The sequence below is a fragment of the Arvicola amphibius genome, chromosome 9 (genome assembly GCF_903992535.2).
Source record: "Arvicola amphibius chromosome 9, mArvAmp1.2, whole genome shotgun sequence".
In the NCBI taxonomy this organism is placed as follows: domain Eukaryota; kingdom Metazoa; phylum Chordata; class Mammalia; order Rodentia; family Cricetidae; genus Arvicola; species Arvicola amphibius.
This window is the reverse complement of record NC_052055.2, coordinates 90,047,797-90,072,076: the sequence shown is the minus strand read 5'-3', so window position 1 is coordinate 90,072,076 and position 24,280 is coordinate 90,047,797. Positions and strand designations below refer to the sequence as shown.

Below are 24,280 nucleotides of genomic sequence, written 5' to 3'. Positions count from 1 at the left end.
AAACAGCCAGATAGTGGGGGAGGGGATGGCTGTATCTTTCTTTTTTTTTTTTTCATTGAAAGGTGGAAGGGGGATGGCTCAACAGCTAAAGGCCTTGCTGCCAAGCCTGTCAAGAAGTTGAGTTCCATTCCTGGTACACTCATGGTGGGAGGAAAAAAACACTTTCATGAGTTAGCCTGGCCTCTACCTGCACAGCCTTGTGCATAAACACACAAATACATGCAATTTTTAAAAAACGTAGAGGGGCTGGAACGATGGTTCGGCAGTTAAGAGCACTGGCTGCTCTTCCAGAGGACCTGGGTTCAGTTCCCACCACTCACATGGTGACTCTCAACCATCAGAAACTCTAGTTCTGGGGACCCAGTGCCCCCTTCTGGCCTCCACAAGCACCAGGCATGCACATGGCACAGATACACAGGCAAGTAATACTCATATACATAAAATAAATTTCTTTTTTTGTTTTTTGAGACAGAGTTCCTCTGTGTAGCCCTGGCTGTCCTGGCACTAGCTCTGTAGACCAGGTTGGCCTCAAACTCACAGAGATCGGCTGCCTCTGCCCCCTGAATGCTGGGATTAAAGGTGTGTGCCACCACTGCCTGGCCAAATTTTTAAAAATATTTTATACACTGCGTTGGCAACAATCCTTTAATTTCGTTACTTTTTTTTTTTAATATATTTTGTGGTTTGCAGATTCTAGTTTGCTGGACCTAGCTTAAATATTGAGAGATGAGGGTAAAATCAGACTAGTTAAAGTGCCGAGGGTGAGTGGCTGTTGGGTGTTCAGCCCTAAAAGGGACATCTGTACCACCCTCTCCAAGGCTCAGGGAATGTTGCAGGGTGGGGATGGGGCAGGAAGAACAGAAGGTGAGGGGTGCCATGAAACATTGTCTTCTGGCTAGGCATAGCAGTTGCACCCATGAACCCGTAACTCTGGGCTTATCAAAGTGCCATCATGAGTGAGAAGGACTCAGCAGGCCTCCTCCCTCTCTGAGAAGCTATAGGCAGTTAATAGTAATGGAGGTGGGGAAGCGGTCACATCCCTCAATAGTGCAGCCACTGGTAAGTTTCCCTTACTCAAGTAAGTGAACCCGCCCTACCCATGCCTATTCAGAAAACCCCAGTTCACTGCAGTGGGGCACATACACACCAAGGACAAGCAAGTAGGACAGGGCTTGTGACGAAGAGGGTCTGCAGGAAGAGGAGGGGATTAGAGAGGGCAGTGGGAGGAATATGATCAAGACTATGGTAAGTTATTGGGGAGCCACTGTTCATGTTTGTGTGCTCTAAGGGGGTCAGCAGGGATCACTGAGAAGGGACAGTAATTGCGGGCTCACCGGAGGTCAGTTATGTGACCAACAGTGATTGGAAGTTGGTGTCACCTGGGGTAGGGTGAAGGTCAATTCATTAATTGAGGGGCCTCAGAGACTTGGAGGATTGGTTCCCAAGGAAGCAGGTGAGCAAGCAGTAAATGCCAGTGGGATTGCTGGTGCCTGCTGGATGGCCATGGATGGCGGGTGACTCAGGCAGGCAGTGCATAGGTCTATGAACTCCGTGAAAAGAGGAGTCACAGAAGCTGAGTCTCCGAGATGACTAATGGCAGTCATTCTAAGCCAGGTGATTCCAGAACAAATGGAGGAGTGTCACTAAGGGATCGTGAAGAGTCTCCATGGAGCATCAGTAGATGTCACTGATGGGCAGTGGCCACCGGATACTGGTGGTACCCAGGAGCAGTGGCAGCACTGAGAGGTCAACGGTCAGCTATGGTAATAGGCAGGGGGACAGGAAAGCTGACCAGCGCATGGAGAATCTCTGCTTTAGTAGCTGGAGATCTGTGCAAGCAGGCACTGAGAATCCAGCTGGGAGGCCCAGTGGAGTCTATGTCTCCAGAAGGAGGTATCCTTTCTGCAGAAAAAGGTTGTTTCTCTCATAGGCTCAAGTTTGGCTAATAAGTAAGTCTGTGCATCTAAATACTGAATGGGAGGGTGATGGGTCTCCACTGGGGTAACTTAATTGGTGGGGATATCTTGTCTTCTGCTTGGCTGGGATTAATTTTAGTCAGCAAGGAAGGGGGGCTCTATTTCTCTGAGACCACTGCTCTGTCTAGATACCTGTCTTCTCATCTAAATTTCTGTCTGGTTATCCAGATGGGAGTCTGTTCTCTTGGGAGTCTGTCTATCTTGATGGTTAATCTTGACTGTCAGCTTGACACACCTGAGAAGGGGGAACCTCCGTTGAACCTCCATTACATCAGGTTGCTTGCGGATGTGAATGTGGACATACTGTTTTAAACTGCTAACTGATGTAGGAGGTCCAGTTCATTGTAGGTGGGGCTACCCCAGGCAGGTAGGTGGTCCTGGGCTGTATAAGAAAACTGACAGGAAAAAAAAATATTTAAAGAAAGCCGACTGCGCAAGTAGGAGGAAGCAAGCCAGCGATGCAGCAGTCCTCATGGGACTCTGCCTCCGTTCCTGCCCCCAGGTTCCCACTCGAGTTCCTTATGTGGCTTCTCTCAGTGACGGACTGTGACCTGTAAGTCAAATCAACTCTTTCTTCCCTTAGATAGGGTTTCTATTACCGTGATCACCATGACCAAAAACAGCTAGGGGAGGAAAGGATTTATTTCACCTACCCTTCCAAATCACAGTTTATCATAATGAAGTCAAAGCAGGAACTCAAGGCAGGAACCTGGTAGGCCAGAATCGAGGCAGAGGCCATGGTGTGTTCTTACTGGCTTTGCTTAACTGCTTTCCTAGAGCACTCAGGACCACCAGCACAGGGGTGGTACTAGGAGCACCGTGAGCTTGGGTCTTCCCATATCAATCAACCTCAGTCAAGAAAACAGGCCACAGGCAAATCTGGTGGGGGCACTTATCAGTTGAGGTTTCCTTTTCCCAGATGACTTTGGTTTGTTTCAGGCTGAGATAAACTAGCCAGCACACGCCCCAAGGTGCTTTTGGCCACGATGTTTGTCACTGCTACTGCAAACAAACTAGATCAGAAATTGATACTAGGAGTGGGTTTTTGTTGTGCTGAACCTGACTATGTTGATTTTGGGGAGGACTGTGGAGGATTTTGGATCTTTGGATTGGGAAAGCCAGAGTGTTAGCGAACTGTTCTGTAGGACCTTGGAAGAGAAGATAACGGAGACTGGCTTACAATATTTCCGAGGGAAGTTTGAGAATCTTTCTCAGTTCCATTTGTGTGGTATATTTGAATCCAGAATCTGGAAGTGAAGCCTTCTTTGTTTTACTGGGGTGACGGATGCTGAGAAGGCCGCGGGAATTATTAAGAGGCCAGGCCAGTATCACTGAGGTGAAATCTGGAAATTATTTCCTCTGGGTCAGTATACAGAAGCTGTGGTCTGGGCTGGGTGCATCTCTAGCTGATAGCTGACCTTGGTAATGGATAAAAGCCCCCCACATGGACTTGGTTTGTAGGCATGAAGGGGTCATCAAGCGCAGCAGATTTGGTACTGTGGCTGTTGGCAGAGTCTCTGCAGAGAGGCTGGTAAAGGCGCAGTCTCAGTTTTAGTGGAAATCAGCATTGAAGGGATCACGGGGAGAAGCTGAAGTCTGGCACCATGTGAAAGAGACAGAGTTCATGAGGAGGTCAAGAGAAGCCACTGGTGAAGGCACAGCCTTCCTAGCTGCGGCGAAGACCCCAGCATACTGGAGACTATGGGATATCAGTCAAGACCAGTTAACAGAGAGGAGCCAGCCTAAGCTTACGAGACAAGCTGTGTGTGCTGCAGATAGCAGAGGCAGAGAAGTGGGACTGTGTCTTACTGTTCTATTACTGTGATGAGGCACCATGACAGAGGCAGTTTATAAAAGAAAGCATTTAATTCGGGGATTGCTTACTGTTTCAGGGATTGCATCGATGGCCATCATGGCAGGGCGTGTGCTTACATATCATCAAGCAGCAAACAGAGAAGGCAAGACTGGGCCTGGTAAGGGCTTTAGAGACCTCAAAGCCCACCCAGTGTCACCCCTTCTCCAGCAAGGCTACACCTCCTAACACTTAAGCAGTCCACCAAGGGAATCAAACATTTAAATAATGAGCCCATGGGAGTCATTCTCATTCAAAGCGCCACAGGCTGCCCATCCTTTGGAGCTCAGAAGATTGTGAATGAATATCAGCTGTCAAACACTGAGCTGCAAAATTTGAGCAATGATGTTGGACCTGGGGTTTGCTTTCATCTGATTATAACTGTTCCCTGGTTCTGCCCTTGTGCAATAAGAAAGTATTAACATGTTCTACCCACTGTAAATGATAGTAACTTGTAAGCCAAGTAAACCCTTCCCTCCCCAAACTGCTTTTGGTCACGGTGCTTGTCACAGCAACCAAAACAAACTGGAACAGAACTCTGTCTAGGTAAAACTGGTCTGACTGGTTGCTGGCAAAGAGGACAAGAATGTTTGACTCTAACTGGATCTAAGGCTTTATATAGTTATAACACTCAAGAGTCCTTGGTGCACTGGCCACTCAAGAGCTGAGGACTGAGCTGATGGGTGCTGTGAGGGGCCCAGCCTGAACTGTTGTTTCAAAGGGAGAAAGAAACGACAGACCTGGGAGACAGAGCTTTAACTCAGGAGGCTTGTGGGGAGATTCTTGATGATAGCCCCTAATACCCAATTATTCTCAAGCTCTCTTTTCCACTGGACCAAAAAATGCAAGAAACCGAATGGATAGAAGACATTGTCAAACACCCTTCCCGCCCCCCCACCCCCCACACACTTCACTGCTTCACTGTTAAAAATGCTCAGGCTCCACAAGCTGACACCCTAGTCATCCACAAGCTCGGCCTTCGGCAAACAGAATGCACAACCCTCTTGATCTGCAAGCAGGAGCTTGAGCCCAGCAGTACCAGGGCTCCCTGGAGATATCCTCTGGGGTTCCCCAATCTCCTCAGAAGTTTCAGTATTCTGAATCAATGATTCCTTACTTGGATCAACATCAGCCTCTCGAAGCTACAGGTACACAGCATAAAGAGAATGCCACACTGCACTTCAGCGCTTCTGGAGGCTAAACAGTGATAGTACAGCTGACTATTAACAGGATCTAGAACTACCTCTGAGGTAAGCCTTCAGGCACACCTCTAGAAATCTCTAGACCAGTGAGAGGCCTCTAGACCAGTCATCCTCAACCTGTGGGTTGCAACTCATTGGCAAACATCTGTCTCCGACAATATTTATGTTATGATTCAAAACAGCAAAATTACAGCTACATATAAATATGTATGAAATAGCAACAAAAATAACTTTATGGCTGGGGGTCACTACAACATAAGGAACTGTATCAAAGGGTCGCAGCATTAGGGAGGTTGAGAAGCATTGCTCTAGCCAAGTGTGTGAGGCATTAATATAGATTAAGCTGAGGCAAGAACCATCCTAAAAATAGGCAGCACCATTCCCTGGGCTTAAATTCTGCACTGAATAAAATGGAAGCTAACTGAGAAGCAGTGTTCCCCACACTCTGCTTCCTAAGTTAATTCAAGTTCTTGCTGCCATAACTTCCCTGTCCCAAGGGACTGTGTTTGAACCGAGAGCCAAAATTAATCCTTCCTTCCTCAAGAGACTTCTCAGGGTGTTTTGACATAAACTGAGGCCGAGAAGTGGGGCCGCTGCTGTCGGACCCTGTGGTTTGTAGACCATGGGAAGTTGTTTGATTGGCGGAAGGAGAGTAATTTAGAACTGTGGGTTGGAAAAGCAATTGAGAACTGCCAGTAGAGCCCAAAGGGCTTACATCTGTGTGCTAGTCTACGAAAATGGCTTCATTCTGCCATGTTTGAGAACTGGGGTGAAACTGATTGTAAAGTCAGTGGACAAAGACAGGAGAGCTGTCAGGCTGGTGATGAGGATGCAGCCACACTGTTAGAGCAATCAGCACCACTGAGAAGCACCTGTCAATGCTTACAGTTTCTCCCCAGGCTAGCACCAATTTGGTGTAGCTGTGGTCCAAGGACACCAGGCTACATTGTATCTTAGCAGTAGAACTTGACAGTACCATCTATGTGGGGCCTGGATTTTCAGCCATGAAAGATGTAAGATTGAGGGGTTCAAGGAGTCATATCCATGGTTTCAAAGAACAGATAAAGCCAGGTATTGTGTGGCAGGGTAGGTATAAGAGGTCACTGCACAAAGCTGTGAAGGTAAAGCCTAAATTGTAACTGAGATCCCAGGATACTGGAGCTACCAGGACCATGAGATTAATGCTGTTCCCAGATTTGAAAATGGTATCTTCCCAGTGGTGGTGGTGCACGCCTTTAATCCCAGCACTCGAGAGGCAGAGACAGGTGGATCTCTGTGAGTTCAAGGTCAGCCTAGTTTAGAGTGAGTTTCAGGATAGACAGGGCTACACAAAGAAACCCTGTCTTGAAAAAGCAAATGATCAAGCTAAAATAACATTCTTTTTATTTGTTCGGTTTTGAGACAAGGTTTCTCTGTGTAGCCATGGCTACCCTGGAATTCCCTCTGCTCCCATGTGCTGGGATTAATGGCATGCGCCACCATCGCCCTGCAAAAGTTTTTATTATATTTTTATTTATTTTTTGTGCATGGAAGCATATGTGGAGAGAACAACTTGTGGATTTGGGTTCTCTCCTTCCTTCATGGGGGCTTGGGGACTGAACTCAGCTTGTCAGGGTTGGCAGTAAGTACCTTTATCTGTTGAGCCATTTGCTGGTCCAGAAATTGACATCCTTAAAATCTACATATTAACTATTCCTCTAGACTGTCACCTCTCCAAGGCTGCCTTACCTACCTGCCATTCCCTTGGAGGAAATTTACTCAGACAAGTGCTTACACATGTTGCTGGCAGAACATTGGCAGAACACATTGGGCTCTTAATGATTGATCTGGTCAGAAACCTGCATCACTGACCTGTAGCTCCCATCTAATGTTAACCTGGCCTCAGCACACTTCCTCTGGTACTCTACTTAGAAGTGAACAATCAGATCAGGCATGGTAGAACATACCTTTCAACTCAGCATTTGGGAGGCAAAGGCAGGTAGGAGATGAGTTCAAAGCTAGTCTGGTCTCCACAGTAAATTCCAGGACAGTCAGGGCTACACAAGACCCTGTTTTAAAACAACAAGAAAGAACAATCAGACATATTAATTCAGAGGAAATATAATACTCAGGTGCATGTTAAATAGCACCAGTGTCAAACTGTGCAAACTATAGATAAGCCTATTTCCTAAATAGATAAATTACAAAGACAAAGAGAAACTTAACAAGACACTTAGAACAAACATAACTGAAAACCTAAACTTTCATCAAATGACTGATAAAACAGGGTCTTATACCTGTGGTGGGATATTATTATTATTATTATTATTATTATTATTATTATTATTATTATTAGGCAGAAAGAAATAAGCTACAATACAAGCTTTTGAAAACATTATGCTGGGTTAAAGAATTAAGTCACAAAGGACAACATATCACATAATTGTACTCATGTGAGGAAAAACTGGCAGGCCTGAAGAGACCAGAAGTAGATCAGTGCTTGCTTGCAAGGGGCTCAGGTCATGGTTACAGGTGGCTGGAAGGAATTGGAGTCACTGCTTCAGGTGTGCCCATCCTGGCAGACAGATGTCTTAAACAGAGGCATTCTGTGTCCTGCTCTCTATCAGACTACTGAGGTAGCAATCTCCAAGGACCTGGAATTTTTTCAGGAGACTCGTGTGAGAAGGAGAGGCTGAAGCTTGACTCCAGCAAGGGGAACGTGTCTCCCAGGGAGAGAGTTCTCTCAGTCCTGGCTCAGTTTCACTCAGTTTCAGACCACCTTGCAGGAGAGACTGGAGCCGAGACAGAGATAAACAGGATGATAAAAGCCCACAGTGACAAATGGCACCAAACTCTAACCAGGACTGCTTAGCTACACATACCTTTGGTCCTCTAAACCTAAACCTCGTATCAGGACCCAAAGATGAACTTGGGGTGGGAGGTCACTGGACCTCTTTGTTGCTTTTCCCTATGTATCTTCATTGAATTTCCTTTCCATGCTTTTCATTATAATGTGTCTGTGTAATTGGTCTCTTGAGGAAGTGTGGTGGGACAGATTGTTAGGGCTTCCAGAGCCCTGGTTCTAACCCTAACAGCTTCTGTAACAGTGAATGTGAGGTTTCTGTTTATGGGGACAGAAAAGAACTAAAGTCATGGTGATGGCTGCACAGCTCTGTGCGTATCATTTTAAACCTACCCCCGGGGTTCTAGCTCACCCCGAGTGGCTAGATAGTATGCCTGTGCCTCTGTCCAGCTTCGTTCCAGCGCCAGCTCTGGCTACCCAATACTGGTAAGAGCGCCCACACAAATAGATCTTCACCATCACCCTTCTAAATCAGGGAGTCACCAAACAGAATCTGGCTCCACACCGAGCCTCCACCCAGCTGTTCCTCTCCACAGCTCCTCCTGACTTGTATGACACTCAAGGTCAGCTCAGCAAACCACCTTACTCCCTGACTGCACCATTTATTTCTTTCCCCCTGTACCCTAATCTTTTCTCTCCCAAAGAACACAGGCTGCCTGAGGTTAGAGTCTCTTGAGAGATGATGTTGTCCATTATCTGAGTGTACAGCTCTAAGATTTCTTTTCAGTTTACTCTTATAACTCAATCTCCCACATCTCACCTCCCTTGTGTTCCCACCATTCCTTCTTCTACATGAGCTCCTCCTCCACTTTACAGTGACCTAATAGTAATTACCAATCCCGCTGTGGTTTATCTCTCTCCACTCACACCCACAGTAATCATTACACCAACTAGCACACACAGTGCAATTGGTGGCCCTTCAGTTCCCCAAACAGGTTAGCATTTAAGGAAATGTGTGTTTCGCAGTCAACTAACACTCCACTCTCATGGTGGGTTTACTGCTGGACAATGACTCTAACTTGCTGCTGCCGAGGTCAGGGAGAGAGCCTAGTGCCCAGAACAATGGTCTATAAGAAGAAAATGTCATCTCAACCTTACTAGTCTTTCCTGAACACTGAAAATATTCCCACTAAAAGCAGGAAGGCAATCTGAATTTAAATTTTAAAAATTTAACAGCTGGGCAGAGACAGCATACAACTTTGATCTCAGCATTTGAGAGGCAGAGGCAGGCGGATCTCTGGAAGTCTGAGCCCAGCATGGTTTACACAGTGAGTTCCAGGACAGCCAGGGCTACACAGACAAACCATGTCTCTAAATAAATATAAATAATGACAACAAAAATACTAACAATGATGAGTATGTCACAGCACAAACCCAACAGGAATATGAAAGACCAAGACAATGTCCCCTCCAAAAATGACCAGTCCCACAGGAATGGCCCTCAATGATGTAATTTCAGACACATAATTTAAAAGAATGATAAATGTGATCTAACAACTCAGAAAGAACATGGATATACTCCAAGGAAATACAAACAGCTGGATGGAATAAAGTCAATTCAGGTTATGAAAACAGAATTTTTTAAACATATATGTATTTATTTTTATGTCATTGAATTGGTGTTTTGCCTGCACGTATCTCTGTGTGAGGATGTAAGATCATTTGGAACTGAAGTTAGACAGTGGAGAAAGAACATGGATATACTCCAAGGAAATACAAACAGCTGGATGGAATAAAGTCAATTCAGGTTATGAAAACAGAATTTTTTAAACATATATGTATTTATTTTTATGTCATTGAATTGGTGTTTTGCCTGCACGTATCTCTGTGTGAGGATGTAAGATCATTTGGAACTGAAGTTAGACAGTGGTGAGCTGCCATGCGGGTGCTGGGAATTAAACCCAGGTCTAGGTCAATGATAAATTTAAAAAAGCATGTGAAAGGAACATGCAAGATCTTTGGGACATCACAAAAAGGCAAAATTTATAGGCATACAAGAACAGAAATTGCATGTCAAATGAATAGAAAAATATTGTCAATAAAAATCTCCCAACTCTAGATGAAGAGATGCCCAAAGAGATACAAGAGGCCCACAGAACACCAAATGGGCAGGTTCAGAAAAGAAACTGTGTGTCATATCAAAAGTTAAAAAAAAAAAAAAAAAACCACAACACACATAACAAAGAGTGTGGAGAAAGTTCTCAAAGAACAAATTCATATATAAGCATGCTCAGTGCTTAAAAACACTAGATGCTGCTGTGGTGGTGGTCCACACCTTTAATCCCAGCACTCAGTAGGAAGAGGCAGGTAGATCTCTGAATGATAAGCCAGCCAGTCTAGTTCCAGGACAGCCAAGAACCATACAGAGAAACCATCTTGAAAAACCAAAAGGAGAAAAAGAATACTCTTTTCTTAAAGATGGTCTTTAAGACCAAGGTTCAATTCCCAGCATCCATATGATGGCTAAAAACTGCCTAACTCCAAACCTAGGGGATCCTACACCCTCTTCTGGCCTCCTCAGGCAACAGACCTGAAAGTAGATAGACAAATATGCAGGCAAAACTTTCACACACAAAATTTTAAAAAAGACATTCTAATCCTTAGAGTCTGTAACTGCAAGTGCATTTGAAAGAAGGGTCTCTCCTCTCGACCCAAGAATGGATAAGGAAAATGCGATACATTTACACAATGGAGTACTACACAGCAGAAAATAATGACATCTTGAATTTTGCAGGCAAATGGAGCTAGAAAACATCGTTTTGAGTGAGGTAACCCAGAAAGACAACTATCATATGTACTCACTCATAGGTGGTTTTTAAACATAAAGAAAACCAGCCTGCAAATCACAATTCCAGAGAACCCAGACAACAATGAAGACACTAAGAGAGACATACATAGATCTAATCTACACGGGAAGTAGAAAAAGATCTCCTGAGTAAATTGGGAGCATGGGGATTATGGGAAAGGGTTGAAGGGGAGGGGGGGCAGAGAAAAATGCAGAGTTCAATAAAAAACAAGAAAGAAGGGTCTCTGCAGATATAACTGGGTTCAGAATTGTATAAATAAGACCATCCCAGATCATGGGCTGTAAACACTCTGACAAAGTTCCTTCTAAGAAAAGCATTCAAGAAATTTGATAGGCAGAGGAAACATGGAAGACAAAGGCTGGCACTGATGCGCTAGAGTCGACAATAAGGAATGCCCAGGGTTACTGGCAGTCATCACAAGCGAAAGAGCAACAGATCCCCACCAGACACCCACAAACTTAGGAGGGAGCGAACAACCTGACCTTGCACCATGACTCTAAAACTAACAATTTCTGTTAAGTTACCTGGTCCCCAGTAATTCCTTATGGCAGCTATAAGAAATAAACACAGGACACCACGATTTTAATTTTACTTGTTTTAAAATTTTGACAATACACAGACATACACAAAGGTTCATTCTTCTAAGAAAGAAGCAAAATCCCCAAGGCCTTGTAGAGGAACTAGATTCATGAGCTGTAATGGTGGTTTCATCCCAGACTTTCCAACACAACACAGTGGCCTCCCTTTCTCCTTTTCTTACTGGGTCTCATGTCATTCAGATGGCTTCTGTTATCTCACACTAATTCGGTTCTCAGGATTCCATGCGGACATGTCTTCCTCACACGCTTCCTCAGGTCTCCTAACTGCATGATGGATCACATCACAGCTCTCTCTGTAAACTCTAGTGCATTTCCAGGGTCTTGACAACCACTCTACATAAACACAGGGTCCCCAGGCATGTACAGAAATGTGGGAACAGAGAGGGCGTAAGCTGGGAGAGGCTGGGGCACAGACTTAGAATCTTGAGGCACTTCCCCATGTGCTGTTGGATAGGCCCATCTGCAAGAATTCGGGGAAGGGCAGGCAGGTTGTTGGTGTCACCATGTCTCCTGGGAAAAAGGATGCACCCGCTTGGCAGAGGGACCCTGTTAAACTGACAGGTTTGGCTGGCACTGGAATGGGGTCAGCTTGCTGCTGTTGAAAAGACTTACCCTAAACCACCGAGATGAGTGATCACAGGGCCCAACTCCCAAAACAACCACTCATTTTCCAGTGGGGAGTCTGTACCACCATCCCCACCGAGAGGGACTGTTTATACTCCACATAAAACGAGGCCTGAGGACACTCTAGTCATTAGGTCTTCAACTCACAGACACTCTGTGGGCTTCATCTTTCAGATTTGGTCTGACAGAGAACAGGCCCACTGTGACCAGTGAGAGGCACTTGGGCAGCATGACGACAGAGGGTTTATTTTGGATCCTTCCAGCCCCCACTTGGGATTAGTAAATCTGTCTGTGACAAGTCCCTGCCCCAGAAGTCCAAGTCCACATCCTGACTGGCCAGTAGCTCACAGGTCACTCAGCGCTCAGAAAGACCCTCTTGCGGGCAGTGTTGGTATAGGGGTGCCAGCGCCACTCCACGTCTGCCGTGGCCTCCTGCTCCAGTGTGCCCAGGCGAATCATGTATACTAGGGTCAGGGGGAAAAGATGTCATCCCATGCACAACTAAGTCCCTCCTTAAACCCCCCACTCAGGCATAAAATAAAGCTCCAAACTCACATTTCAGCTCAAACCGAGGCCCAACCTCAGTCAGCTCCACATTGCGGTGGTCTGTCTTCTTGTAGACATGGTGCCTGGGGAGAAAGCAAGCAGAGATAGGGACGTGCCTCAGGAGGGCTGTGGGTCAGCCAAAAGGCTAGGAAGGTCATGGGGTCCCAGATGCAGCCCAGAGACCCACCGGAAGGAAATGTAGTCATCCTGGTTTGCAAAGGTGATGACCCGATGGCTGTCGTCTTTGGGCACAGGGAATAGGTAACGAAGGATATCAGACACCTGGGGCACAGGAAGAGACAGTCACAAGTGGCTGGCCTGATCCTTACTCCCCACCCCCCACCACTACCCCAGGGCTCCCGTACTTACCCGCTTGCCCAGCCGTGAAGTGAAGCCGTGAGTGATGAGGTGAGGCTTGGCCTCTGACATGGTGCCCAGGTCAGGGATGTCATGCCGCATAACCACATTGCACAGTGTGAAGTACGCCGTAGGACCGAAGGGCAGATGGCTGACAATGAGCCCCACTGTAGGGTACAGGCCGTCAGACGCTCTGCCATGAGAACAGCCCCAGCTCCCTTCCCCTGTGGCAGGCCTTACCAGGTGTGCCTCGGTGCTCATGGACAACCAACAGGTCGGTGACCCCATTGGCTTTGCAAGCTCGCACCAGCGCTCCAACCTCATGCCGACCACGGTTCATGCGCTGGGCACCTGGGAACACCAGTTTCAGTTCCTGCCCATAGACCAATGTCAAATTAGAATCGGGGCCACTGACCGTGGGCATTCCCTACTCCCTGACCCCTAGTACCTTTGCAAATATCTTCAGGCGAGAACTGGGATCTCGGGAGGTAGTGATCATGATCTTAGGATCCTCAACCCCAGCCCACCGATATTCATCATCTACATGGCTGGTCACACCTGTCGGGACAGCAAGAGACAAGAAAATGCTGAGCCTGCTCAAGAGAATCTTCATGGATGGAAATGCACCTCCAGTGGCCAGGAGGGGAGCAACCCTTGGTTACCCAGCACAGCTGAGCAAGGAAGTGTTCTGTGGTGACAGAGCTCTGAACTGCTAAAACAGGAGGTGGGAGACTCCCTTTCCTCACAACAAATACCTATAATCTCTGTGGTTCCTTCCCTGCTTATTAAATAATGCAATGACGAGACATGAGGGTGCAGTGCTCCGGACAGTGCTCTGCCCCAGCAGACACTCCAGAGGGGGAGTGAGCTAAGAGTGAGAGCTTCCGTGTTAATGGTTTTGTAAATGAAACTAAAAGCACCCACTTAGGGAGAGCCCTGCGATGCCACACAGGCGAACAGGAGGTAAGCTGGAGACGGGCACAGAAACACCTGGACACTTCCATCCATCAGGTGGGAAGCTGCCCAGTGTGGCTGAAGAGGGCAAGGAGCACAGTGCGCAGAGAAGTTGGTTCAGTGTGGAAGAGGGATGCACAGCATAGTTCACCTTCGCCGCCAGCATCATCGAACTCCAGGGACCCCTGTAAGGCTAGAGCCTCCCGGCGCAGGTCAGAGGGAATCAGCTGGTTTTCTGTAAGGAAAAGACAAGGAGCTGAGTGAGACACAAGCAGGGTCCCATAAATTTATAAGACACTATGGTTTACCAGCCTGCACAAAGTTGATGGGAAAGCACAGTACTTCTTTCTTAACAGAGTCAGTACAGAAATAGAGGACCAGAGAAGCAATAAACCAGCTATGTTACTCACTTCATTTGAGAAATGCTCTGGAGATGTGCAGGGCTTTAGCTTTTAACCGTTGCGATTACAAGGCATGCCACCACACCTAGCTATCAACTTCTCACCTAAATGGCAGCTTATGGCACCTGGGGAGCTCATTTTTTTAACGTATTATTTTTATAACTAGACAAAAATTAAAAGAAGTTTTGGTAACTCAACGATGGGCATTTCTGTTTGCAGGTCCAGGACCCTGCTGCTGAGGAACATTATAAAAAAACAAAACAAACAAAAAACACCCAGACTGTTCTTAATGTAGGAAGAAAGACCCGTGACCCCAAAGTCTTCACACAAGGACACTGAGCTGGGTGTGGGGGTTCATGCCTTTGATTCCAGGGCTTAGAAGGCAGAGGCACAGAGATCTGTGAGTTTGAGGCTAGCCTGGCCTACACAGTGAATTCAGGACAGCCAAGACTACAAAGTAAGACCCTGTCTCAAAAACAGTAACTGTAAAACAGTATAAAAAGAACACTGCTAGTCTTGATGCACAGAATACTTCAAGGTGAGTGGTCTCTGCTGGTTGTGGGTCAGAGGTTTCTTCTGGGGATAAAGTGGGGTAGTCGGGGGCTAAGCTGTGATGTGCCCACTCTGGAAAATAAAACACAGTTAAGCACCTCATCCACAGGCCCAGTTCTGCTCTCCAGCATGTGGGGGTAGAGGGGAGGGTCACAGCAACAGCACTCCTTCCAGCTACCAATTGCAAACAGACCCCATCTGCCATGGGGAAATGATTCCCCAGTCACTCACAAGAACGAATGTCTAGCCATTCCTTTTGGATCTTAGAAACACTTAGAAATACTGGGCACCCTCACCCAAACAAATAAAGCAGCCAAACACATATACTCTAATATCTTTAGACTTAAAACTAAATAGGCATAATGTAAGCACAAATAATAGCTTAAAAAATGGTTTCTCTTTTTTTGAGACAGGGTTTCTTTGTGTAGCCCAGGCTGTTCCAGAACTTGCTCTGTAGACCAGGCAGGCCTTGAACTCAGAGATCCACCCACCTCTGCCTCCCTAGTGCTGGAATTAAAGGCGTGCACCACCACCACCACCCAGCAAAACCAAACCAAACAATTTATATATCGATCATTTTCCTTTTTATATTTTTGTGTTTGTGTGTCTGCTGGGGCCAGAAGACATTGGATCCCCGGGCACTGGGGTTATAGGCAGTTGTGAGCCACTCCATGTGGGTACTGGGAAATGAATTTGGGTTCTCTGTAAGAGCAGTAAGTGCTCTTAACCCTTGAGTCATCTTTTCTGTCACCTCATTTTTTTTAAAAAAAGTTATGAAGATGGAGCCAGGAGGTGGTGACCTTTAATCCCAGCACTCGGGAGGCAGAGGCAGGCAAATCTCTGAGTTCAAGGCCAGCCTGGTCTACAAGAGCTAGTTCCAGGACAGGCCCTAGAAACTACAGGGAAACCCTGTCTCGAAAAACCAAAATAAATAAATAAATAAATAAAGTTATGAAGATGGGTCGCAGACACTTAGCGCTATGCTCATGCAGGCCAAGCTGATCTGGAACTCATGCAGTCGGAGAAAGCACTGAACTCTTGAACCTCCTGCCTCTACGTCCCCAGCTCGGGATTAGGCATAGGCTACTAGGCCCAGTTTAGTTAGGCTGGCACAATCCTGGCCCTGACATTATGCTTCCTAACTCAAGCAAACTTTATGTAACAAATACATATTTTATAGTCATAAAATGTACCAGGGGCGACGAACAATAGATAGGAGACATAAACTTCCCTGGATACAGAACCAATGAAACAGGGATAAATATGACAGTTCTAATTAAGCTCTGTGATAGAGGAATTTCATTTAATGGGACAAAAACGGAAACGTGGATAAAAGCAAGGCAAAGTTTTAAACTTCTAAATCGAAAAACGAGATATTCTGTTAGCGAAACTAACAACCAACTTGTAAACATGCAAGACTGCAGCACAAATGGCCATACCGACCATTCCGAAACCAGTGAGAGGTCGTACCTAACAGGCAAAGAAGGAAAAGATGTTCGGCCACATTAACACAAATACGCCAAGTTCAGACGCGTTTACAGCATTGCATAGTATGCTCTAGTAAGGACTGGTACCCCGCCAGGATAGGGAGGAGGGCTCACCTTCAAGAGCACGCTTGACTCGCTCTTTCTTCTCCTGAACCGATCGCTGCGCATCCTCCCGGGCCTTGCGGTACAGATACTCCCGGCGCAGGCGAGCCTCCCGACGGAGCTAGAGAACAGACACGGTCACTTTCCACTCCTGACCACCGAGGACCCCAACCCAGCCCTCCACGAGTCCCCCTCCACCACCTCCATCAAGCCAAATCCCGAACTCCAAATATCCTACCATGATGAGCGCCGCTTCCACACGAGTCTCTGATCTTTAGGCGCCGCCGGCACCACGCATCGCTCACTTCCGCCCTCAACCAAGAAGGCCGAGAGGCTTCACTCGATTGGGCTGCCGTCCGGAGTGCCCCACGTTAAGATGGCGAACGGCGGAGGGCATCGCAAGGGTATTGGTCAGCCAGGCAGCCAATCAAGTCCCTGGATTCGGAATGTCACGTGCTTCAAGACAGCCCAGATAGACGAGTCTGCCCGCGGCTTCACTCGTGCCTGAATGATCAAACAGTCGGCTCGCGAAGAGGAGAAGCGGGAAAGTAGGCTGGTGGCTTCCTGGAACTAAGCTTACAGCCCGACTCTTCATAGCCGTCTGACTCGGGAAATATTCCGCGTCCCGGTTCCCGGAGTGCCTTAGCCGTTGATGCGGGCCACCCGGAGATCGTCGCCTTTGGCTTCCGGGTCACGACTAGAAACTCCCCCTAAAGGCGGATCTCAGACGCCGATTGGCTGCTATGCAAGTGGGCGGTGACTAGGCGGCTTGGAAGGAGGTGGCTTAGCTCCTCCGCGTCCCGAGAGGGGCTGAGCCATGGAGGTCTCGGCCCTGCGAGAGGAGCTGGACTCGATGTTCCTGCAACTGCTCAGCGACCTGGAGGAGCTGGAGGCGAAACGGGCGGCGCTGAACGCCCGGGTGGAGGAGGTGGACCACGGGGAATGGCGGGAGGGACAGACGGCGGGCCCAGGGAGGGAAACCGAGTCTCAAGTCTCTCCTGCCTCCCCCAGGGTTGGCTCTCGCTTGCCAAGGCTCGCTATGCCATGGGTGCCAAGTCTGTAGGGCCGCTGCAGTATGCCTCGCGTATGGAGCCTCAGGTCTGCGTGCGCGCCAGGTGAGGCACCCTCGATGGAGAGTGGGTGGGCAGGACGTAGGCCTTTGTGGCTAGAGATCCATCTTCCCTTCTCCTTCAGCGAGGCCCAAGATGGACCCCAGACCTTCAGGGTGATCAAAGCTGACTCCCAGACCCCCGAGGAATTGGGGCCCAGCGAAGCATGTGAGTTCTCTTTCCTCCTGTCAGCCCAAACTCACTGAACATTTAGATGACTTAGTTCGGGATCTGGTTAATGCAGCGCGTCTAAGCTGGAGACTGGGCTGTTTGAGGAGCTTTTCCTTATACTTTGATAGGGAGTTACTGGATGGGACGTTTTATAGTGCGAGAGGTTTTGCAGTCAAAGGAAGTCTCATCAGCTGAACGGAAAATGTGCATCTCTGTATCTACGTGTTCCTTGGAAATAAACATCTAATCCCAGTTAATCATTCCTGAGACAAAGAATGGGGAATTTCAGGGTCTTTCAGAACATTTAGGGAAAACGGGCAATGTCAGTCTGTGATCTTGTTAACAGCAAACAGAATCCTCTATTCTGGAGTCAGTAGACAGAGTCACCTGATTACAAAGGAAAGGCTAGTACTGTTTCCAGACCCAGACACACATAAAGGTTGGGGGAAATTTCTTTTCTTCGTTCTTTTCTTTTTCTTTTTCTTTTTTTCTTTTTTTTTTTTTTTTGGTTTTTCAAGACATGGTTTCTCTGTGTAAAAACCGTAGCTGTCCTAGGACTTACTCTGTAGACCAGGTTGGCCTTGAATTTACAGCGATCCTCCTGCCTCTGCCTCCCAAGTGCTAGGATTAAAGATGTACCAACCACCGCCCGGCTTGATGGGGGAATTTTCAAACCTTCAGTATTTTCCAGAACCCTGAACTAGATTAATGAGTTTTTTGTGGTCACGAGAACTGTATGGTCTCTAACTTTTCTTTCTCCAGCTCTGCGTAGGCGCAAGGGCCCTACTAAGACCCAAGAGTCAGGGGCCTCTGTGGTCCCTCAAGATCCCTTGAACTGGTTTGGAATCTTGGTTCCTCACAGTCTTCGGCAAGCCCAGGCCAGCTTCCGGGATGGTAAGTGAACCCTGTTGGCTTTGTAGCCATGTACTGAATTCCAGCCTGCTATCAATAGGGAGCCCTTGTATGCTAGCACCGCGGGAGGACTCTGCAGGTTTTTACTAGCAAACTGTGTTGCATGTCTGCTGGGGGTTTTCCCCTAAGCACCCACTGCTGTTCTCAGCATGCTAGGTTCATGTTTGTCAACTGCTAAGGGATATAATAGCAGCAGGGATCAAACAGAATGTTTATCCTGTACAGGAGAAAGACAATGTATAACTAGATAGGCAAACAAATAGACTTTTATTGTAGTTCCAGGCTCTGAAAGTCATGAGAAAAGTCACGTGGGAGGGAGTGGACTGGGGAGCTGGTTTATGAAGATGAGACAGGAAAGGCTTCTCTGAGGAGCTGAAGGAAGAACTTTGGGAGGGATCTGGAGGAACTATGTTCTACCTAAAGGCCCTAATGGTCTAGTTACTAGGGCAGAAGCCCTGGGGGGAGGGGTATCTGGCAGAGGTGGCCAGAGGGCTGGAATGGAGTCAGCAGAGCAGGAATACCAGGAGCTGGGGCCAGGGAGCCAGACCTTAGTGAGGTTCTATGGGCGGGTGCAGAATCAGGATGAATCAGTAGGGCCAACAGGGTAACAAGAATCCTTGGGATGCTGAGTGGGGACAGACTGGAGAGCGGAGAGCAGAGCAGGTGCCAGGATGGGCCAGTCACGGGATATAGGTAGAGGCCTTGGAAGTGGGGTAAACAGTGGGAACATGTTTTTTTTTTCTCTCATTTTTTTATTAAAGATTTCCATCTCCTTCCCTCCTCCTCCCCCTCCACTCCCCTCCCTTCCACCCATATCCCCACTCCCTCCCTCTCCAGGCCAAAGGTTCCCTTCACTATGTTAAGTCCAAGGTCCCCCCAACTCCCCCTAAGTCCAGGAAGGTGAGCAACCAAACTGACAAGGCTCACAGTGAGCCCGTCCATGCTGTAGAGTTCAAGCTCATCGCCGTTGTCCTTGGTTTCTCAGTCCTCCTCCACTGTCAGCCACATTCAGAGAGTACGGTTTGGTCCCTTGTTCCATCAGTCCCATTCCAACTGGACTTGGTGATCTCCGTTAGTTCTGTCCCACTGTCTCAATGGGTGAACACACTCCTCACGGTCCTGACTTCCTTGCTCATGATCTTCCTCCTTTTGCTCCTCATCAGGACCTTGGGAGCTCAGTCCGGTGCTCCAATATGGGGGTCTGTCATTTTCTCCATCCAACGCCAGGTGAAGGTTCTATGGTGATATGCAAGATATTCATGAGTATGGCAATAGGATCTGGACATTTCTGGCTCCCTCTCCTCAGCTGCCCAAGGAACTAGCTGGGGGTGTCTTCCTGGACACCTGGGAACCCCTCTAGAGTCAAGTCTCTGCCAACCCTAGAATGGCTCGCTTAATTAAGATATATAATTCCTGGGAACATGTTTTTTTTAAAGAGTGGAAGTTCCCAGTGTTTGCTAACAGCTTAGACGCAGGAGTGAGGGAAAGAAGAGTCCTCTCAGAATGCTGGGAGGCTAGAGCTGTTTCACCTATGGTGATGGGCAGGCTTCCCGGCGGCCACTGAGGGAAAGCTGAGTGGCGATTGTGTGTTAGTTCTTGTGATTCAGCACCTGCATCTGCACTGGAGGGAGGTTTGGAAGTCCAGTGTAGAGTGCTGATGTTTAATTCCCAAGCTGTTGACAACGATGCACAGACACCTTGAGGTGAGATAGTTGAGGGCCAGGGAGTACCTAAGAAGACACTGGAGAATAGGGCTCACCGGAGCATTAGGGGCAGTCCTGATTAGGGGCAGTTCTGCTGCCCCGAGGGTAAAGACAGGACTGCCTGACCTACAAGGTGAGGTCAAGTAACAGAGAGCAGAGGGGGGTGCATACTAGAGGTGGATCGAGAGTGGTTCAGGATCAGGTGCAAAGGGGGAGGGGGAGAGCAGCTCAGAGCAGTGGTGGAGTTTGCTGGATGGAGGAAATGGGGCCGTGAGGTTTGTGGTCTGTGAGGCCCTCATCCCTGGCCAGCATGGTAGATCAGAGAGTGTTTTTGTTTTAGAGGGCATGCTGGTTTAGCACAGGTGAGGTGCTGAGGAGGTGAGGGTGTGGGTCAAGTGATGTCACACCTGGAATGTTTAGACTCTCGTAGAGGCCAGAGCTGTCTGAGACTCCTGCAGTCCCTGGGGGAATGGGGGACGGGTTCCATGTGTCAAACCATGGTGACATTCTTCTTCTCTCCCCAGGCCTTCAGCTGGCTGCAGATATAGCCAGCCTCCAGACTCGAATCAGCTGGGGTCGGGATCAGCTCCGGGGCCTCCAGAAAAAACTGAAGGAGTTGGACCCTGGGCCTGCCTGACCTGAGACTACTTCCGGAGGCACTGAGCATAGTCTTCTTGGATGCCACTGCCTTACTCAGGCCATCTTTCTTTCATAATAGCCCCTGTCTCAGCTAATGCCCCTCCTAGAAATGCCCTTAGTGTGCGTCGTTTCCAGCTCTGTGAATTAGGAAGTTGAGTTCTGAAGTTTGCTGAGGCAAGCTGAGCAGTGTCGAAAGCGGCTTGTAGCAAACCACATCCAGGTCCACGTTCTCATAGAGCCTCCCGCCCTTGGGGCAAGTTAGGGAACAAACGAATAACCTCGCAGGGCCAGGTGGGATAAGGGAACACTGCATGCATGGTGACGGGAGAAAGGGAGTCTGGGAACTTAGGTCCAATCAGGACAATGTCATTCAATAGAAATACCTCTGGCTGGGCATGGTAGTGCATGTCAACTACTAGGCCCAGCAACTCTAGAGGCTGAGGCAGGAGGATCACTTACGCCCTGCAGTTAGAGACTAGCCTGGGCAAACAGACCTTTTCTTTAAAATAGCATAAGACAATGCACACACACACACACACACACACACACACACACACACACACACCAGGAGGGAGAATTCTATTATGAAAGGGAAAGAACCAGAAAACTTTGACATTCTTTCAGGGGAATTGAAGGGACCCTCCCATTCGTGTGTTTATATAGGATTGAAGTCCAGCCTCTTTGCTTGCTGAACTTGTATTCCTCCATCTGAAACTGTACCCCGCTGCACTTTTCTACTGAGCTAACTTGAGCAGTCTCTGGAGACTTGTTATTGGGGAGGGAGGTTCACTGTTTATGGGGTGTAAATATTTCTTCCCAATTTGTCGATTTTGCTTATATTGTTTTTCTACTTCTTAATTGTAAAAATATGTAAAACTACAGAAAATGTGAATAAAGAAAGTGAAAGCTACAGTAACTGTCACCAAGCTCTTTGGTTCATAAGTCGATTGTATTTTATTTATGAGTGTTTTGCCAGCGTGTGAGCCTGTGCACCATGTGGGTTGCCCATGCCCTCAAAGGCCAGAAGAGGGGAATGGATCTCCCGGAACTTAAGTTTCCAATGGTTGTGAGCAGCCTCCTGGGTGCTGGGAAACCCTGGGTCCTGAAGAGCCGCCAGGGGGCGCTCTTAACCACTGAACCGTCACTCCAGGCTTTCTTAAGTCAGTTTTTAAGGAAAGTTGAATCTATATGATTTTTGGATTTGGGGTTGTATTAATGCAATAATAAAGGAATCTTAATTGCTGTGGTTTCGCTAGGTTGTTCAGTGAATCGTGCACCTAGCTTTTCTATCAAAAGTTCAGGCTGTAAATTTTTCTGGCTGAGTATCTGAAAATTATTCATCAGGTTGTTACCAATTTTTAATGATAAGCAGCAGAAAGACTAGCCTCAGATTACAAGCCTGTGTGAGAAGCGAGCACTTCCCTTCCAGATTCTCTGTATGCTTGGGGCTATTGTGACTAAAGAGAAAACGGCCCCCAGCCTTTTTGTTTTTCATTTGAGAAGGGCGCAGTGTGTTAAACCAGGAGGGGTGGGCCCTTACATGAACTCAACCAGTTTTTGCCTTCCGAGTTTTGGAAACATTAATGGCATCCACCATGAGTTTCTTAACATTCTACTGTCAATAAAGCGACATCTCCACAGGCAGAAAGGACCGAACACAGTCGTAATGACCCTAAATTCTTCCTGTGGGAGGGACTCTCGTGGAACGCTGATCACGCCACTGTCCAGGGGATTGAATCTAGATCGAGCCCACAAACGTATTTACTGCGCGGCTGGGCTTCGGGTGTGACCGGCTCCGGTAAGCGCGACACGGCTGCTGCTGCCGCTGCCGCTGCCGCTGCCGCTGCCGCTGCCGCTGCTGCTAGGACAGGGTGAAGACAGAGCTCTCAGCAAAGTGCTTAGCTGCTGACTTCGCCCCGTTTCCACTCACTGAGAAGGAAGGTTCCATCCTCCCGGTCACACGACTGGGACAGCCTGAGGATCCCCGGGAAGTAAAGATGCCGAAAAATTTAAAGGGTGGGGTTTGGGCAAGCATCCCTGCTGACGTAGATAACATAGTAGACAAAGCAGAGACACCTGCCGGCAGCTCCCATATGGTCTAGCGGTTAGGATTCCTGGTTTTCACCCAGGCGGCCCGGGTTCGACTCCCGGTATGGGAACTAAGTGCCATTTTTGTCCTGAAAAAGTAGTTCGCTGCTATTGTCATCTTTTCGGCTCTTAACACCTCGCAAGATAGTAATGGAGTACAGAAGGCTCAGGAAACTGCACGGATGGCTTTTATCAGTCTGTGAATTTACTTTAGCATTCATCACAATACTAGCTAGTTGTTTTGTCCCGCGGTAACTGCTTATATCAGATATTATCATTCCAAATGCAAAACTATAGATATTGAAGTTAAAAGTAATATTTAAAATTTCAAAATAACACTGTGGGGTGTGGATACGGAAGTTCCTTCTGCCGACCCCTTCCCTATCTCTTGGCCTTGAGAAGAAGGGAAATGTGGGGTAGAATTTAGGAGGCGATCTGGGGACTGAGCAGAAAGCGGGGGTGGGGGTGGGGGCAGATGCCGCATCCTCCAGCAAGTAAGATGCGCGGGGCTGTGAGCCGCAACTGCAAACTAGCGTCTTCCTTGGTGAGGTTTGTCTGTCTTATCTGTCGGCCAGGGTTCTTTCCTTCTCAACTGAGTGTGCTGGGCGTGATTCCTCCCTCCAGTACGGGACTGACTTCAAACGTTCTTCGTCTGAGACGGGTTTTCTGTAGGTATCCTAGCCAGGCCTTTAACTCCCTATGATGCCTTGTTTCCTGATTACAGATATGCACCACTGCACTGGGCTCAGACGACAGACGACCACCACTGTGTCTACAAACCCTGGTGTTGAGAGGAGCTTCAGCAGACATGCCAACAGTGGCCCCTATAGTGGCAGCCTGAAGTAACTTACTGAAGTGTGAAGCACAGATGACAGCAAGTTTTCAGTCATCAGTGTTGTTTTTGACACTGGAAAAGCAAATTGTATCTAAATTGTAGATGCTCAGAGGGCAGACGAGTCACAGGGATGCAGGAATCTGGGGCTACTGCTCTAGAAATGGGCCTTGAGGAAGTCAGATTGTTCCATCTTATGCTGGTTGTATATTGCTACATATTGGTTCATAACGCAAGTGATTTAAAAGTCGTCTATGTGGAAGGCATAAAGACTGACACCTATAATAATTCACCCTCGCCCTTGATGCCCATCTACCCTGTCAGGTCAAGTCCAAAGTCATGTAGGTTTCAGCACTCCAGGAGCGTGCCGTGTGCATGCAGGTGCCCTCAGAGGCCAGATTCCGAGGAGTGGGAGTTCTGGGCATTTGTAATCTGTCCGAGGAGGGTATAGGAGATGGACTTAGGTCCTCTAATAGAGCAGTACTGAGTGTCCCTCCAGCCCAGCATAGTGATCCTCTCTGCAGT

The 24,280-nt window shown here is 47.8% G+C and overlaps 2 protein-coding genes and 1 non-coding gene across 4 annotated transcripts; 2 read left to right on the top strand and 1 right to left on the bottom strand.

Moving 5' to 3' along the window:
• Positions 1-11,259: 11,259 nt before the first annotated feature.
• Imp4 (IMP U3 small nucleolar ribonucleoprotein 4) lies at positions 11,260-16,972 on the bottom strand. Its single transcript, XM_038343648.1, has 9 exons — positions 16,540-16,972; positions 16,314-16,422; positions 13,911-13,994; positions 13,254-13,363; positions 13,046-13,178; positions 12,818-12,972; positions 12,636-12,730; positions 12,458-12,531; positions 11,260-12,366 (listed from the first exon to the last, which is right to left on the bottom strand). The coding sequence occupies exons 1-9, from the start codon at positions 16,540-16,542 to the stop codon at positions 12,254-12,256; spliced, it is 876 nt and encodes a 291-aa protein (XP_038199576.1). The 5' UTR covers positions 16,543-16,972; the 3' UTR covers positions 11,260-12,253.
• On the top strand, positions 16,764-21,761 carry Ccdc115 (coiled-coil domain containing 115). Of its 2 annotated transcripts, XM_038343649.2 has the most exons (6): positions 16,764-17,229; positions 17,313-17,416; positions 17,496-17,578; positions 18,344-18,475; positions 19,657-19,720; positions 20,721-20,854. In XM_038343649.2, the coding sequence occupies exons 1-6, from the start codon at positions 17,119-17,121 to the stop codon at positions 20,836-20,838; spliced, it is 612 nt and encodes a 203-aa protein (XP_038199577.1). In that variant the 5' UTR covers positions 16,764-17,118; the 3' UTR covers positions 20,839-20,854. The 2 variants fall into 2 exon arrangements, with proteins under 2 accessions (XP_038199577.1, XP_038199578.1); XM_038343650.1 differs by lacking the exon at positions 19,657-19,720 and having other exon boundaries at positions 20,721-21,761.
• A 1,161-nt stretch (positions 21,762-22,922) lies between these two features.
• Trnae-uuc lies at positions 22,923-22,994 on the top strand. The gene has a single exon. It is a non-coding gene; the product is annotated as a tRNA-Glu (tRNA).
• Positions 22,995-24,280: the final 1,286 nt, after the last annotated feature.

Bases quoted from the DNA above. Each gene is read 5' to 3' on its own strand.
- Imp4 (XM_038343648.1), bottom strand. The intron at 13,179-13,253 runs GTACTAGGGGTC...GTCTATGGGCAG, and splicing joins GCCTGAAGATATTTGCAAAG to GAACTGAAACTGGTGTTCCC. The intron at 12,973-13,045 runs GTAAGGCCTGCC...TGTACCCTACAG, and splicing joins TGAGCACCGAGGCACACCTG to TGGGGCTCATTGTCAGCCAT.
- Ccdc115 (XM_038343649.2), top strand. From the start codon at position 17,119: ATGGAGGTCTCGGCCCTGCGAGAGGAGCTGGACTCGATGTTCCTGCAA. The intron at 17,230-17,312 runs GTGGACCACGGG...TGCCTCCCCCAG, and splicing joins TGAACGCCCGGGTGGAGGAG to GGTTGGCTCTCGCTTGCCAA. The intron at 19,721-20,720 runs GTGAAGGTTCTA...TTCTCTCCCCAG, and splicing joins TTTTCTCCATCCAACGCCAG to GCCTTCAGCTGGCTGCAGAT.